The sequence below is a fragment of the Panthera onca genome, chromosome B1 (assembly GCF_046562875.1).
Source record: "Panthera onca isolate mPanOnc1 chromosome B1, mPanOnc1 haplotype 2, whole genome shotgun sequence".
Classification (NCBI taxonomy): domain Eukaryota; kingdom Metazoa; phylum Chordata; class Mammalia; order Carnivora; family Felidae; genus Panthera; species Panthera onca.
The window spans coordinates 40,239,447-40,254,684 of record NC_138342.1 but is presented as its reverse complement, the minus strand read 5'-3'; the positions used below and the strand labels follow the sequence as shown (position 1 = coordinate 40,254,684).

Sequence of the window (15,238 nt, the reverse complement as noted above, 5' to 3'; positions counted from 1 at the left end):
AGATTCTTGGTACAAAGACTTGAGTCAGGAGGGCTAAGCCAATTCCTTTTCCATGACTCTTCCAGGTGGAGGCTCTGACAGGTAGTGGCGAAGTTCCACTTTAGACACCTGGAGTGCAATGCAGAGGTTCACAACTGGATTCTGGCTTCATAAAGAAATCTTTTAAAAAGACAGGAAATATGTGGCTTTGGGAGACTCATGGTAAGGATGCTGACCTGGGTACAGATAGATGTCAAAGCAGGAACTCACCTTTTGCTAATGCAAGAAACCACTCTTATTCTAGATTGATTCCAGACTCCACTTGCCTGTCTTAACATATTAAGACTAGGACAGGGTCTAGATAAGGACAAGGGAGAAGTGGTTGAAATTTGAAGTTGTTTAGCAACTAATCTGAGAGCAGATGAGAGAGAATTCTAGAACTCATAGATGGCAGATCAAGGAGGGAGCAGAAGCCCAATCAGCTAGTCTTGCCAGTGTGTCTGATGAGTGTTTACTCTGCACTTCCTGCCCAACTCTAGTATAATGTAATGTTTCCATAGGAATAGATTACTTCAGAGTTTTGCATATATCTTTAAAAAACCCCAACTTTTCCAACTTGAAATATGACATAGTTAAACTTCTTACCATTAGGTGGCAATGTTGGTCTACAATCACAACCTCCAAAGCCTGAAACTACATTTTTCTTCACAGAAATTATAGGTAGTAAAATCAGAGGTCTTTGGCAATAATGGGCATTTTTTTTCCTAACATGAATATTTCCAGAAGATTTTAGCATAGCAAACTATATGCCAGTCTAAAATTAAAGCATGATCAAGTAAAATTTAATATGCAAATTTAATGGAGACAGCAACAAGATAAATTGAAGCATTTTAGTATTTCTTAATTTCGGAAAGCTCACCAATGCAATAATGACAATTACATTACAAGAAGCTTTTTACCAATCTGTGAGCTATGTATTAGAGGTAAGCACACACAAAAAAGGAGCAAGCAGCATTTATATTGAAATTCACTTTATATTTTTATTAAAAAATATCCATTGCTTTAAAAAGTTTGGAAACTGTTGATATGTTTTAACAGTGTTGGAAGTATGCCTGGCTAAAACACTGTCAATGTGGTTAATATTCTACCTTATGACTACAGAAATTGTATTATTGGATGCCTTTGTTTATAGACGGTTCAGAATATAAAATACCAAAAAACAGGCCTATAGACTCAAAAGAAAAGGTTGCTATTCCCTGGACTAGTTTATCTCTAGGTGAAGGAAGAAAGCAGGAAATTCATGGAAAGGAAATTGGAGCACATAGAAAATGCAAAAAGATTCCAGAGATGGTCTAATTCACCCCTCCTCGTTTTACAAGTACAGAAATGATGATGAGGCAACACTACAGTTGGTGAGGATGTAGAGTGTTAGGAACTTGGAGTAGCAGTGGGAATTTTTACCGTATGTTGGAGAGCCATGTGCTAATATCTGCTAAAGCCAGGGTCAGGCTGATCTAAAAGCCAGCAATTTCATTGTTAGGTATAGTCACTACAGAAAATTGGCCACATATGCACCATAAGACATGTCAAAGAATGCTTATAATAGTTAAAGTTTGGAAACAACCTAAATGTCCATCAAAAGGAAGCCAGATACATGAATTGGAATATAGCCCCATAATGGAATACCATACAACATGCTTGAATAGTAACAGATACCATCACTTAACCTAGTGTTTAGTTTGTGCTGGCACTGTTCAAGTACTTTCTAGATTTCAGTGCATTTAATCTTCGTGATAGCTTGTAAGTTAGGTTCCACTATATGTTCTGTTTAAAAGATGAGGAAAGGGAGGCACAGAGAGTGTAAGTAATTTGCCCAAGGCCCACAGGAAGGAAGTGGTATAACTGCTCTTTGAACCCGGACAGTGAGGGTTCAGGGCTCCTGCTCTTCACCCTTGCATTCATGAGCCGACTTTCATGTGCACAAAATATCACCTATACAAAATTTACAAACACACAACACAATACTCAGTAGTGTGTATGGATCTGCACCTCTGATGTCACAGTTTAATAACAGGCATGGGAATATTCGATAGCAGAAATCGGAACACCATTCACACTTGTGGGGCTGGAGAGAATGAGACGGGGGTGGGGGGAGAGTGAAAAATTCAGAGGACTTCAACAGTCCATGATGTTTTATATTTTTAAAAATAATCTGAAAGACATAAGTTCAAATGTTAAGATCTGATGAACCTAGGTACAAATACATGTATTCTGTCTATGATTTTTGGTATATGTGAACTATTTCAAATGGAAGAGAAAAGAGGAGTAGAAGAGGTGAGTATGAATTCACACAGCTAGTTTAGTGACAAAGCCTGGACTTTTGACCCTTGGTTCCGTGTTTACTTCACTGTGAGGTTGCCCTTGAGTGCTCTCTACACAGACCAAGTTGAGTGCTTTATGGGGTTCTACTTGGTGATAACATGTCTGTTACCTGTATGTTTCCACTTTAAGCTAGTCAGACTGCATATTGAGTAAATTCGAGACAATACCTTCTAGAATTACATTTCATGTCTGGCTCTTGGTTTCCTGATGAGTTAGAGGTGAAAGAATGCATTTTTCACCAATGCATTCCTTTGGGGTTCTGAAAATAGCAATTTACCACAAAATTACTCATCGGCCTGACAATGTTGGCCCTTAAAAAGAGTTGATATTGGATTTCTTGTCAGATTGCCAATTTCTCTTTTTAGTTAGATTCATTTTTGCTTTATCTGGGTTGAGCTTTAGCCAGTTGGATGTGGTCCAAAAAGCTACTTGAGTTAGTTCTTTAGAGATCGTGGAGCCTGTTTCCTGGGTTTGTCACAAAGATTGATGATGCCCAGGAGCACAGTACCGTTATGGCACCAAAATCCATGATGTTCCATGCTTTCCTTCAGTGGTCTCATTGCTTTCTCTCTGCAGAAAGGGGGACCAATGAGCCAGCCACTCAGGGCACAAGGGATGAACATTTGCCTACCATTATCAGGAGTCTCTAGAACACAGATGTAATTTTTTTCCATTCATTTTTGAATGTAATAAGTCACTGTCCCTAGTTCCTTCATTTGCCAAAAATACTGATAATCAATAGATTTAAATTACAGATATTCCCATTGTTCCATTTAGATATAATTTCAAAATGCCCAAAGAGCACAAAATATATAAAATTACTATGGAAGCATACCACAATAACGTAATATGAAATTTACTTCAATTATATTTCTTTTATTTTTATATCTAAAATAATTGGGCATTCGAAACTTTTCGATTAAAGAGAGGCAAGACTCTTTGGTGACAGAAAACTGAGAGTTGTTTTTTACTGAACTGCAATAATGGCTATTTCCTCCCTTTTGAGAAACTCTTTTTTCACATTTTGGTACTAAATCTCTTAACATAGACCTCTTGGTTTAACACCGGTGACCTAGTTTCATTTCTATCTCTTACCTGGAGAGGGAGACTGCCCTTCTGGCCTCCATGCCAAACCAGAAAGACTTTGCTTCTTTGCAGCTCAGAAAGGAAGGTCAAAAATAAACCACAAAGGATCTAAAAATACATAATATAGCTTAACCATATTTCAAACACTTATCTGCAATCAAATATAGTATGCCAAAGGTATTGACCATGTGGATTGAGAGTTTGCTCTCTGAGTCCGGTTAAGATCACGCTCTTCAAATTAAATGGTCCTTGAGAACAGGAAGCCATAACTAAATCACCTAGTTGAGCTGTAAATAGGTTTGTGGACAAAGGAAATAAGTAAATATCACTTATTTGAACTTTCAAAAATTTATCATAAGGATGCTTACTATTGTTTCAATTATATATGACATTTAGAGTAAGATCATACAAGTGGTAAGGTTAAATAGATTCTTGGCTTACTGATACTGATGGGACCAGTTACACCTAACATGTTTAATTAAATATGATCTTAAAATCAATGGATGAGCTTCAGTATAGATAAGTTCCACTGGAGTACCCCAAGTAAAATAATTCAAATTACAATTTTTAAGTAATTGGCTTTAAGCAATCAAATACAGTAAAGAATACAGTAAAGGCCTAGATAAGGAGTTTTGTAGCCTGTAATGTTTCAGGGAGTACTTACAAAAAAAAAATCACGAAAAGTTTGGGTTTCGTTAGGAAGTTTTAAGAAGAAATTTTCCTGCCTTTGTAGAAAATCATGAGCATCCAAACTTAGGAAATCGTGTGCTCTTCTGTTTAATGAACCCTGAATATATTTTATTAGAGCTGGGTGGGGTCTGGAGAATGAGTGGAAAGGTGACACATGGGTTAATGGTGGTGCGCTAGAGAACACAGGACTCCAGTGCAGAAAGACAAAGGCTGGGAGAAAGAAATGCACTTAAACAGCAACAGCAACAGTAAAGATACCTAGATGATTATTAAGAGAATGGAAAGACTTAACATTGACTAATTCATCTATAAAGTTCCTTCAGAAGCTGATTATTCCCATACTTGTCTCTGAGGACTAAGAGAAAAGGAATATCTAGTCTTACTGTGGAAAGAGGCCTCAAAGCTCATCATCTACTCCTAAAGCCAAATGTAAGAAAAACAGAGAGATCCAGCAGCTTCGGATTTTGCTTCACTGATTGGACTTTTCCTGAGTGCTGCACTTGTAAGACACATAACAACATGGTACCAAAGGAAGGCTATTCTCATTGGGGAACAAATGATTCTTAGAAGTGTAATTTAAGCAGAACGTTGAGGCAAAGAAAAAATATTTCTGAGCTGAGAAAGGTCAGGTGCGATAATGAGGGCAACTGTTTCCAGGGCAGTCTGTTCAAACTTCCTTGATTATGACCCATAATAAATAACCCATATAACATGCATTTTGATTGCGATCTAGAAACCACATAGCTGTAACAAACCTTTCAGAAAAGAATACTTCCCCTTCTAACGTGCAATGTACTCAAGGACTTTCTCTTTTATCTATTCTATTTTAGTTCTTTTGAAAAAATGCTTGTTGCAAATTACTCAATTGATATCGTGATTAATTAATGGACTACCACTGGCAATTTGGAAAAAAATAAGCTCTCTTTCAGAGAATAAGTAGGATTGCTTGGAAGAGGAACGAACTCACTTTAAACTAGGCAGAGATGAGGAAAATCACGTAATGGGGAAGGGGAGGGAAAAATGTGTAACGGTGGAGGTTCTGGAAGTCTCTTCATACAAAACATTAAGAGTATAACTCCTCACAGTACTGTCACTAGGAATGAAAAATAGCTTATTTGGAGTGGTTGCCTGTTATTTCTTGAGAGCAAACTGTGATAACGAATTACCTTGTTGCCAGATGGTTCCATCGTTTTTAAAAAGTGATATATGAATGTCAACCTCATTTGCAGGAGTTTCTTCTAGTTTTTAGAAGATTTTCTTTCAGCACATTCAGAGAAACAGTGAGTATTTTTCTAGATCACCTATAGGTGGCAAGAATGTTTGTAATGTTTTGTAAGGTGCCTTGAATCTCCTCAGAACTAGGGTTTCTCAGATTTTACTTTTCTCTTCAAGAGAAGGCAGTAATTGTGGAAATGAAGGCTCCTACTAACTTTAGAAGCATTAGGCACTGTTTGGCACACTGTCACGCCATATTAGGAACTAACATGTTTCTAGTATCATGTTTGTTTTTTTTTAATGTTTTATTTATTTTAGAGAGAGAGAGACAGACAGATGAGAGCAGGGGAGGGACAGAGACACAGAATCTGAAACGGGCTCCAGGCTCCGAGCTGTCAGCACAGAGCCCGACGCGGGGCTCGAACTCCTGAGTGGTGAGATTGTGACCTGAGTCGAAGTCGGATGCTTCACCTACTGCGCCATTGAGGTGCCCCTCTAGTATCATAGTCTTGATGCCAGCCCTGGAAAAATAAACACAACGGAATATTCCAATAACAAGCCTGGAAAGGATCTTCAGATGTCAAGTTAACTATTGCTGAGTTCATCTGAGTAATATCTAACAGAATAATATCTAAGCACTTTCAAAAGCCTCAAGGAATTAAAATTTTATCACCTCTTTTAAGCTGATGATTGTATTCTCTGACAGTCATCTCATTTCTGTTGGAATGTTTTTCAAATTCTTGTAATGACTTTTGATTAAAGGTCTGTAGAAAATTTATTGAAATCGAATTATCAGCTTTCCCTCACAAAACCGGATTATTTGTGTATTGTGGGTTCAGATGCAAGCAGAGGATAGTAATGGCTTAGAAGAATTCAGGAACTGTTGTTTAAACATGATTGATCTATATTTACTTCTCATGCTGAAGTCCGGATAGAAGCAGGACAGGCCTGCCATGACATTTCTCAGAGAAGTTCTCTGGGGATACTAGCTCCTATCTGGATGTTTCAACAGATCTGCCTTTCATCCTGTAGGTCTCCTCTCCCAAGATCGCCTCATGGTCTGAGATGGCTAATTCAGCTTCTGCCATCCTATTTACACATTAGGCATCTGGAATGAGAAAGGGGGAGGGCATTTCTTTCCTTTAGGACACTTTCATTTCCACTCACATCTCACTGGCAAAAACTTAGTTGTGCGGTTACACCTAAAAGCAAGAGAGGCCAACACGGCATAGTCTTTATATTAATATATAATATTACATACATGATATATTCTGTATAAAATATATATAAAATAATAATATAACATATCATATACAATACATAATAATATAAATATAAATAACATATAATAGTGTGTAATATACATTATATATAATATTAAAGTCGAGCAGAAATACCTGTCTTCTTCTTTTAGCAATGGAACCCCTGAATTTATATATATCTCATATTTGGAATATCTGCCCAAATAAATCTGTTGTTTCTTGAGACCATTATGTACTCATGAGTTATCCTGCTCCCAGCCTATCTTTTTTTTTTTTTTTTAAGGTGATATCTGAATGTCAACCCTACTTCCAGGGCTTTCTCTTCTAGTTTTAGAGAATTTCCTTTCAACATATTCAGAGAAATAGTGAATCTTTTACTAGATCACAGATGAACGGCATGAACATTTTACAAAGTGTGTTGCGTTTACTCAGAAGTAGGATTTCTGCTAGACTTTAACTCTGAGCTGGGAGAAGGAAAAAAAAAGCTGTTGGTTCCTTGAGTGCTCCCCAAGGCTATAGTAGGCCCTCGAAGGAAACAACCAAGTTGAACATGGGGAAGACTGGATCCTAGACCTGGAGTCCCTAGCCTCTAAAAGAGTCTCACGCCCCAAGTAGTGCACTGAGACTGCACACGTTAGGGTCTTGCCACCACAGCATCGGGCATGGGAGCAAGCCTGAAGAATGTCTGAGACAACTCTCTTACAATGGACAAGCACCCTAAGTTCCTGTCTGAGAAACTGTATCTTCTACTTGTGCACAGGTTTCTAGACCCTCTCTTGTACTCCAGGACTTTGTTGTTACAATCATCTCCCCCTTGCCTTGCCCCCCCCCCCCCATCATGCTTTACCATCCCCTCACCCCCTGTGGATTGTCCCCTTCAATGTGCAATGGCTCAAATCTTAAAAGAACATCTACCTGCTGCTTGGCCCTGTATCTGCTTCCAGCCAACACCGCATTCTGCTCTCCTTGACTGTAAAACTTCTGTAGAATTTGTCTTTGCCAACGGAGAGAGTTCCTCTCTCTCTGTTCTTCCTTGAACCTGACACGATGAAGTTTTGCTGCTATCACTCCACTGAAATCTCTTGTCAAGGTGACCAATATCAATGACCCCTGCTTTGCCAAATCTCGTGGTCAGTCCTGAGTCCAAAACTCACCAGATCTCTCAGTGGTGTTAGATAGAGATGATCACTTCCTTTCTGGAAATGCTTTTCTTCACTTGCCTTTCGAGATACTTGGCTTTCAGTCACTTCTCTGACTGGATTTCCATCTCCCTTGTTTCCCCTCCTCAGTGAATCTTTAAAGGCCAAAGTGTCCCGTGGCCACCATAATCACTCCCTAAGTGAGCTCATACATCCCATAGCATTTTACAACATCTATGTGCTGAAAGCTCCCAAATTTGTATCTGCAGCCTCTCCTCCTCCTCTGAACTCCAGACTTGTATATTGAACTGGGCACATGGTATTTTCTTTGGTAAATGTACTTTAATAAGAAATATAAATTTTGGTCTTTGTTTCTGGTTCCTGGCCCAAGCTCCTAAAACCGTTGTAGTTCCCTAAGTGATAAGAGCTATAGGAATATCTTTTTTAAGATTTGGTTTTTGTCACTGACTCCTGAAGCCAGCTCCAGAGTGAAAAAATTTTAAAAAGCATTTTTTTTTGTTTTTCATAACATGCCTCTTTCAACCACATCTGAGTTTCTGTTGATGAGGTAACTTTTGGAAAGCCCCTAAGGATGGGGGCTGGTTGCCAGGGGAATAAACCATGGGATTAGATAATTGGAACTTTCAGCCCTACCCCCTGACCTTGGGAAGGGGAGAGGGACTGCAGGTTGAGTCAATCACTAACACCCAATGATCTAATCCATTAGGCTTATGTAATGAGGCTCCAATAAAAAAATCCTTAACCCAAGGGGTTTGGAGGGCTTCTGGCTTGCTAAACACGTTGAGGTACTGGGAGGGTAGTGCCCTCAGAGTTATGGAAGCTCCTTACCCCTTCCCACATTCCTTGTCCTATGAATATCTTCCATGTGCCTGGTCCTGAGTTGTATCATTTATGATAAATCAGTAAGAAAAAGTAAACTCTGTCTCTGAGCCATTCTAGAAAATTATAGAACACGAGGAGGGGACATGATTTATAACTAGTTGGCTAGTAGCACATGTGACAACATGAGACTTGTGACTGGGCATATGAAATGTGTGTGAGGGCAGTTTCGGGGGACCGAGCCCTTAACCTATGGGGTCTGTACTCTCCAGGCAGTTAGTGTCAGAACTGAGTTAAGTGTCAGAACAGAGTTAAATGTCAGAACTGAGTTAAATGTCAATTCTGCAAATTGAATTGTTTTGTTTGGAAGAAGCTATACATCTAGTGCCAGAAGCATTGTTGTGCAAGCTGGTGATCTTGTTTGTTTGTTTGTTTATAGTGAGAATTTGATGTGTCCTAGGCAGAACTCATGACTTTTTTCTCAAGCCTGTTTCTTTCCCTGTCCTCCTTATGTCAGAAAATGACACTATCATTGACCCAGTTCCTCTGGTGAAAAACTTTGAGTCTTATTTTCTTGACTCTTAATCTCATACCTGTTATCTAAGCCGTCAGTGAATGTTGTGAGCTCAACCTTCAAGATATACCCCGAGTGTGAGGGTAATCTGTCACATCCATTGCTCATCTAAACTACCATCTTTCACCTAGATTCCTACAGTAGTCTGTTACCCAGTATCTAATTCCACTTTTACTCTTCTTACGTCAACAGTCCATTTCCACGGAGTTGCCACTGTGATCTTTCAGAAGCAAAATCAGATAAAAAAAAAAAAACACAAAAAACCTAAGGCTTCCTTTTATGATATTGTTTCCCCTTTCTTGAACCTCATAGTGATTACTTAGTGCCATCATTGAGAACGAATTTTTCTACTTCTGTTTTCAAGATGCTCTCCAACTTTCTTTATGACCTTTGCCTTGGGATTCAACGGAATTTTCTCTTTTCTGGTTCAAACACGTGCCATGTTTATTTTCTCTTCTAAACCTTGGCTTACCACTCAGATTGCATCTTTCCATTCTATCCAAATCTAACCCTGCCCCTGGCGTCTTCATGAGTCTCTTCATCCTAATCCTGGTACTTTACCTATCGTGAATCTCTCTCATCTCTGAGTACATTACATCCAGTGCCTGATAGTATTAGATATCTGCTAGACTCAATTATTGATTGATGGGTGGATTGTTAAGCTGAATATTTGAAAACAGTTTACATTAAATATGAATAAACTTTTGTTTGATTTTGTTTCTCTTGTGGTTTTCCTAGACAAAGTAAAATGATAAAGTAAAAAAAAATTTTAGTTTCATTTTCATAAAATTTACATTATACAGTGCTATTTTTATTATTCAATTCTGAATATTACTAACTAAAGGAAAAAATGAATAAGTCCCCTAAAGTTATATTTTGAAAGTTATTTTAATGTGACTATGGAAACAACCTGATTGTTAATATTCTAGTTTTCCTCTGCCCTATGTATGGCAGAAAATCTTTTTTACTTATTTTGGCTGGTATATTTTGCACTTTATGTCGTATCCTTAATTTCCTTAAAAACATTTTTTTTTTAATTTAAGAGAGAGTGAGCAGGGGGCCCTGGGCCAGTTTCCATGTTGAGTCTGTTTTGAAGGTTAACTGCAGGCCAGGCAGAGACTGCAAGGTTGCTGACCCAACGTGCGGTAGCAGGAAACACCGGAAAAGTTCTTTCCCACGATGTCTCTCCAGCGCCCTCTGCTGAGAAAACTTAAGGTGCTGCTCTCAGACGAGGTGCTTAAAAGAGTGCTGTCCATTATTATAGAGCATACATTGAAGGGTGAATTGGGAGTTGAGAGGCAATAAACTGATAACTGGCATAGTGTTTACGTAAATATATATGTATCTGCCAAGGATAAATGTATTTGGGGGGTTCTGTATGGGTACTCTGGCAAAAAGAATCCACATCAGGATAATGTATCAGTAATGGACAAATAAATATAATTAAATCACATTTTTCAAGGGGCTGGACAATAGACGTATTCAGATATCTTATTTTTTCTATATTTTATAATTCTTTTCAGAATTGAGGGGTATCACACATATCATAAGTTGCACAGATCATAAATGTATATATTTTTTGTTTTTATATGTATACACACACATGAAACTACCACCCAGATCAAGATAGAAGTTTTCCACCACTTAGGTGGCTACCTCACTCCTCTTCTCAGTTAAAATCCTTCTACCCCCATCAGAGGTAATCACTAATTTGGCTTCCATTTCTAGTTCAGAAACTTTATGAAATTGGAACCACATGTAAGTACTCTCCTGTGTCTGGCTTCTTTTGCTTAATATGATATCTTTGAGATCACCCATCATGTTTTATATTCATATATATATATGTGTGTGTGTGTGTATTCATATATATTCATGTTATATTCATATATATATATGTGTGTGTATATATTCATATATATTCATGTTATATTCATATATGTGTGTGTATGTGTATATATGTACACACACACACACACATATATATATATATACACATACACACACACACATTTGTGTGTGTGTCCATTATATGACTACACCACATTTATTTTTCTATTCTGGACATTAGGGTTGTTTCTAGCTTTTGGTTGCTATGAATAAAGCTGCTCTAAATGTGAGTTTTCTGGACATATGCACTCATATCTTTTAGGGGTATATACAGAAGTGGAATTGCTTGGTTATGGTGTTATAGTACTAAGTCATATTTTAGTAGATATTGCCAAACATTTTTTGAAAGGGTTTCAACCAATTTCAACTTCCACCAGTAAGTATGAGAGTTCCAGTTACTCCACATTGTTGCCAACACTTTGTATTGTCAGCCTCTTTTTAGCTATTCTTCTGGGTACTATTTCCAATAATTAAAATTAATTGGACCTGCACAATTATAGTTATCGATCTTTATAATTTTAATTATATTTTATATTTTTAATTGTTTAATTATATCTAATTATATTTATTATATAATAATTAAAAAATTTTTAACGTTTATTCATTTTTGAGAGACAGAGAGAGACAGAGTATGAGCAGGGAAGGGGCAGAGAGAGAGGGAGACACAGAATCTGAAGCAGGCTCCAGGCTCTGAGCTGTCAGCAGAGAGCCCCACGTGGGGCTCGAACTCACAAACTGTGAGATCATGACCTGAGCCGAAGTCGGACGCTCAACTGACTGAGCCACCCAAGCGCCCCTATTATATAATAATTTAATATGTACTATATAATAACATAATATGATAATAAATTAATAATTTAATACATAGGATATATACTAAATAATATAATTTTAATTATATTTATAATTTTTAATTATATTTCCCATAAACACACAAAAAAAATCTTGTTTCTCCCAAATATTATCTGAAATTCCAAAGTAAAAATAACAGCAATGGTCACTTTGTAAACAGGTTCTCAACTGACATATGCTTCCACATGGTATACAATTCTTCACTGCAAAACTTTACTATCATTCTGTAATAGTTTCCTAACACAGGTAACACATATGATTCTGATTCCAAAATAATTATGATTATAAATTTTTATTTTGTCATATGGCAGGGGAATAATTCTCATAATGTGAGGATTTTTTCACTTGATTAGGCCCTCTAAAAGTAACTGGAATTTCTATGTAAACATTAAATACATTTATACAGTAATCATATGGCATGGTGTTCAAGAATATAGGTCAGGAATCACGCTACTCTGTTGCGATTTTGATTCTGCTAGGATTTTGAATAAGAAAATTTTGTGTTTGTTTCCTAATTTAAAAAATGGTATCCATGATAACAATACCTAGTTCTATCAGCAAAGGCAGATTACTTAACCTCTCTGTGCCTCAGTGTTTTCAGCTGTAAACTGGGAATAAATAGGGTTATTGTGAAGAATTAATTAATACATATATATTAAGACACTTTGAATAGTGTCTGGCACTTAACAAATGCCATTTAAACATTAGGTATTTATTATTAATGTAGAGAATTGAGGTTGAAGAGTTGTATAAAGACAGTAGTTCCAAACAGCAATCAACATATTCCTCAATCCCAATCAGACCCCCAATTTTTTGATGTTTATCTTTTTTTAATGTTTATTTATTTTGAGAGTGGGGAGAGGGGCAGAGAAAGAGGGAAAGAGAATCCCAAGCAGGCTCCCTGTTCAGCGCTCAGCGCAGTATATCTTACTGGAAAAGTCAGCAAAGTCAGGTCATGGCTTTCAATTACTTTCCTTAATAAAATCTACTTTAGGGAGCTGTCATGAAGGTAAAAAATCAGCCTCCTTCAGGACCTTACTGTAAACTATAGACTATAAAAAACTATGAGACTTATCCTTTACATCGCTATAGCAATTCAGAAGGGCGCTTGTCTGTATTCCATCCACTTTCTCTCAATACTCCCAGCTTTCCTTCCCTCTTCCTCTACGCCCAAGTGTTTTCTTTGTTTATTTCCGTCAGTGAGAATTCTGCCACCTGAAAGCCTGGAGTCAAGGCTAAGGCTGGAGAATAGCCAATTACAGTCACTCTGACAGAATCCTGATACCCAACTGGGTTTAAGGTACCGTTGGGGAAGCCTTAGTATCCTCTGGAGTTGAGAACACTTAGGGCCCGCCCACCTCCCAATCTTCCGCCCTCTCTGGGCGACGATCCCACCCAAACCCCAGAGCACGCCGGGAATTGTAGTTTCCGAAGGCTCGGTGCAAGTCAGCGCACGCGCTTTGAGCAACTCTCCCTCCCAGAAACGCTCCCGGATAAGGAAGTGGCCAGTGATGCCACGCGTTCTGCGGGCAGTCGATCTGGGCTTCTGGGAGTTGTAGTCGCCCGGGGCGGGCGCCGTCGGTAAGGAGACGTAGCTTTCCTTGGGGTCCGCTACTACAGTTGGTCTCCCGCGGGAGCCGAGGGGTCAGTCTGTACTTTTATCCGCACTACGCTCCCTCTGAGGCCGAGGAGGCGCTTCCCTTCTCCCGGGCTCTCCCTCTGCGGTACTGGATGCTCCTTGCCCTGAGGTCCATTTCTCTGTCTAGTCCTCTCTCTCCCTGGTCCATCTCCTAAACCTGGGCTTAGCGGGGACTGGCCCTCCTAGTGACAGGGCCGCGACCTTCTCACACCAGGTCCTCGCCCCGCGGGGACCCTCCTCATTCTGCTCCTCGCACTGGCTTCCCCCACTGCTCCTTTCCCCGCCTCGGCACCCGCTGCGCTCACTCTCCTTCCACTTATTTTTTTTTCCCCCCTTCCTCTGCAGGGATGGAAGCTTCCTGGCGCCAGGTGGCCGGTGGCCGAGGCCGAGCCCGAGGACGGGCCACTGCGGCCCCCTCTTCGGGAAATGGACTCCATCTTCGCGGCGCCGGAGGGGGGCGAGAGAAGGGGTCAGTGGGCGCTGTGGGTCCTGGCCCCAGCCCCAGAGGAGCCGCGACCCCTGCGGCTGCAGGTAGTTCGGTCGGGCGCAGCCCCGCGGGATCTGAGGCACTGCAGACCTCCGTAGCCTGTGGTGAGAAAGACTCCGTCCTCGGTTTCACCTGGATACCTATTAAGGCACTTACTGCCCAGAACTGCCTACCTGCCCTTGCTCTCGTTCACTGATTTTCTTCTCCTTCGAGTTTATTATTGCCCCTACATCTCAAACTCTGCAAGGAAGCTACTCATTTCGGTATTCTAGGCAGATTCCCAGCATACCTTTAATTTTAATTGACATTAATCAGCGTCTCCTCTTTGTCCGGTGTTCTTTTCTTTATTCGTTTTTGCCTACTGAATCCCTAGACCAAAATTTGCAAACTGTGGTCCGGGGTTCTGATTTAGCCTATAGTTTGGTTTGGTTAACACAGTCCTTTAAATCTGAATTGGTTGCCAGTAGGTTTTTTTGTTTTTCTTTTTAAAAATCTCATAAAAATCTGGTTAATAAGTTTTCTTGTAAAATAGGGTCGTGTGGCTTCATTACCTTTGTTCGTGGTAACAGTCAACTTGCAGAAATTCCGTTTAGGCACTCCATTTCACGTGGTCTCTCCTACCTTGGGGGCAGTTGTCATTTTCCACCTTTGCAAGATTGCCTTAGTTTAGTAACTTAAATGGTCTATGCCCCGTAAGCACTTGAGCTTGAGGTGTTTTCCTCAACTTTGGTTGCTATTCACAAATTTCATGTCCTTTTCCGGATGTCTGATGTGGCCGCACCTGGAATGTCAGTATCCTTCATCCAAGGCTGTTTGAGTGGAGCCTGAGAACACACAGGCAACTGAATTGTCCATGCTAATGGAGGATTGCATGAAGCTAAAGAAATAATCCCCCAAATCATTTCACTTTTATGTTTGGAATTTGTTTTTCAGAATATATTTTTTGAGGGGAGGAGCAAGTTAAGCTTGAGTGCTTTTTTTTCCTAAGCTACTTTTTAAAAAAATTTTAAAAAAATATTTATTTTTGAGAGAGAGAGAGTGCATACACGCCCGTGCGAGCAGGGGAGGGGCAGAGAGAGAGGGAGACACAGAGTCCCAAGCAGGCTCCAGGTTCTGAGCTGTCTGCACAGACCCTGACGCCTGGCTCGAACTTGTGAACGGTGAGATCATGACCTGAGCTGAAGTCAGTTGCTTAACTGACTGAGC

The 15,238-nt window shown here is 39.4% G+C and overlaps 1 protein-coding gene across 4 annotated transcripts in view; it reads left to right on the top strand.

Annotated features, from left to right (window-relative positions):
* Positions 1–13,394: 13,394 nt before the first annotated feature.
* The window catches only part of NFXL1 (nuclear transcription factor, X-box binding like 1), a 72,649-nt gene continuing 70,805 nt past the window's right edge, over positions 13,395–15,238 (top strand). The window contains exons 1-2 of one of the 4 annotated variants that reach the window (XM_060655096.3): positions 13,395–13,487; positions 13,891–14,136. In XM_060655096.3, coding sequence (XP_060511079.1) covers positions 13,893–14,136 — 244 coding nt within the window. In that variant the 5' untranslated portion in view covers positions 13,395–13,487; positions 13,891–13,892. Of the gene's footprint in view, positions 13,655–13,890; positions 14,137–15,238 lie in introns of all 4 variants that reach the window. The other 3 variants (XM_060655095.2, XM_060655098.2, XM_060655097.2) reach the window with 3 other exon arrangements.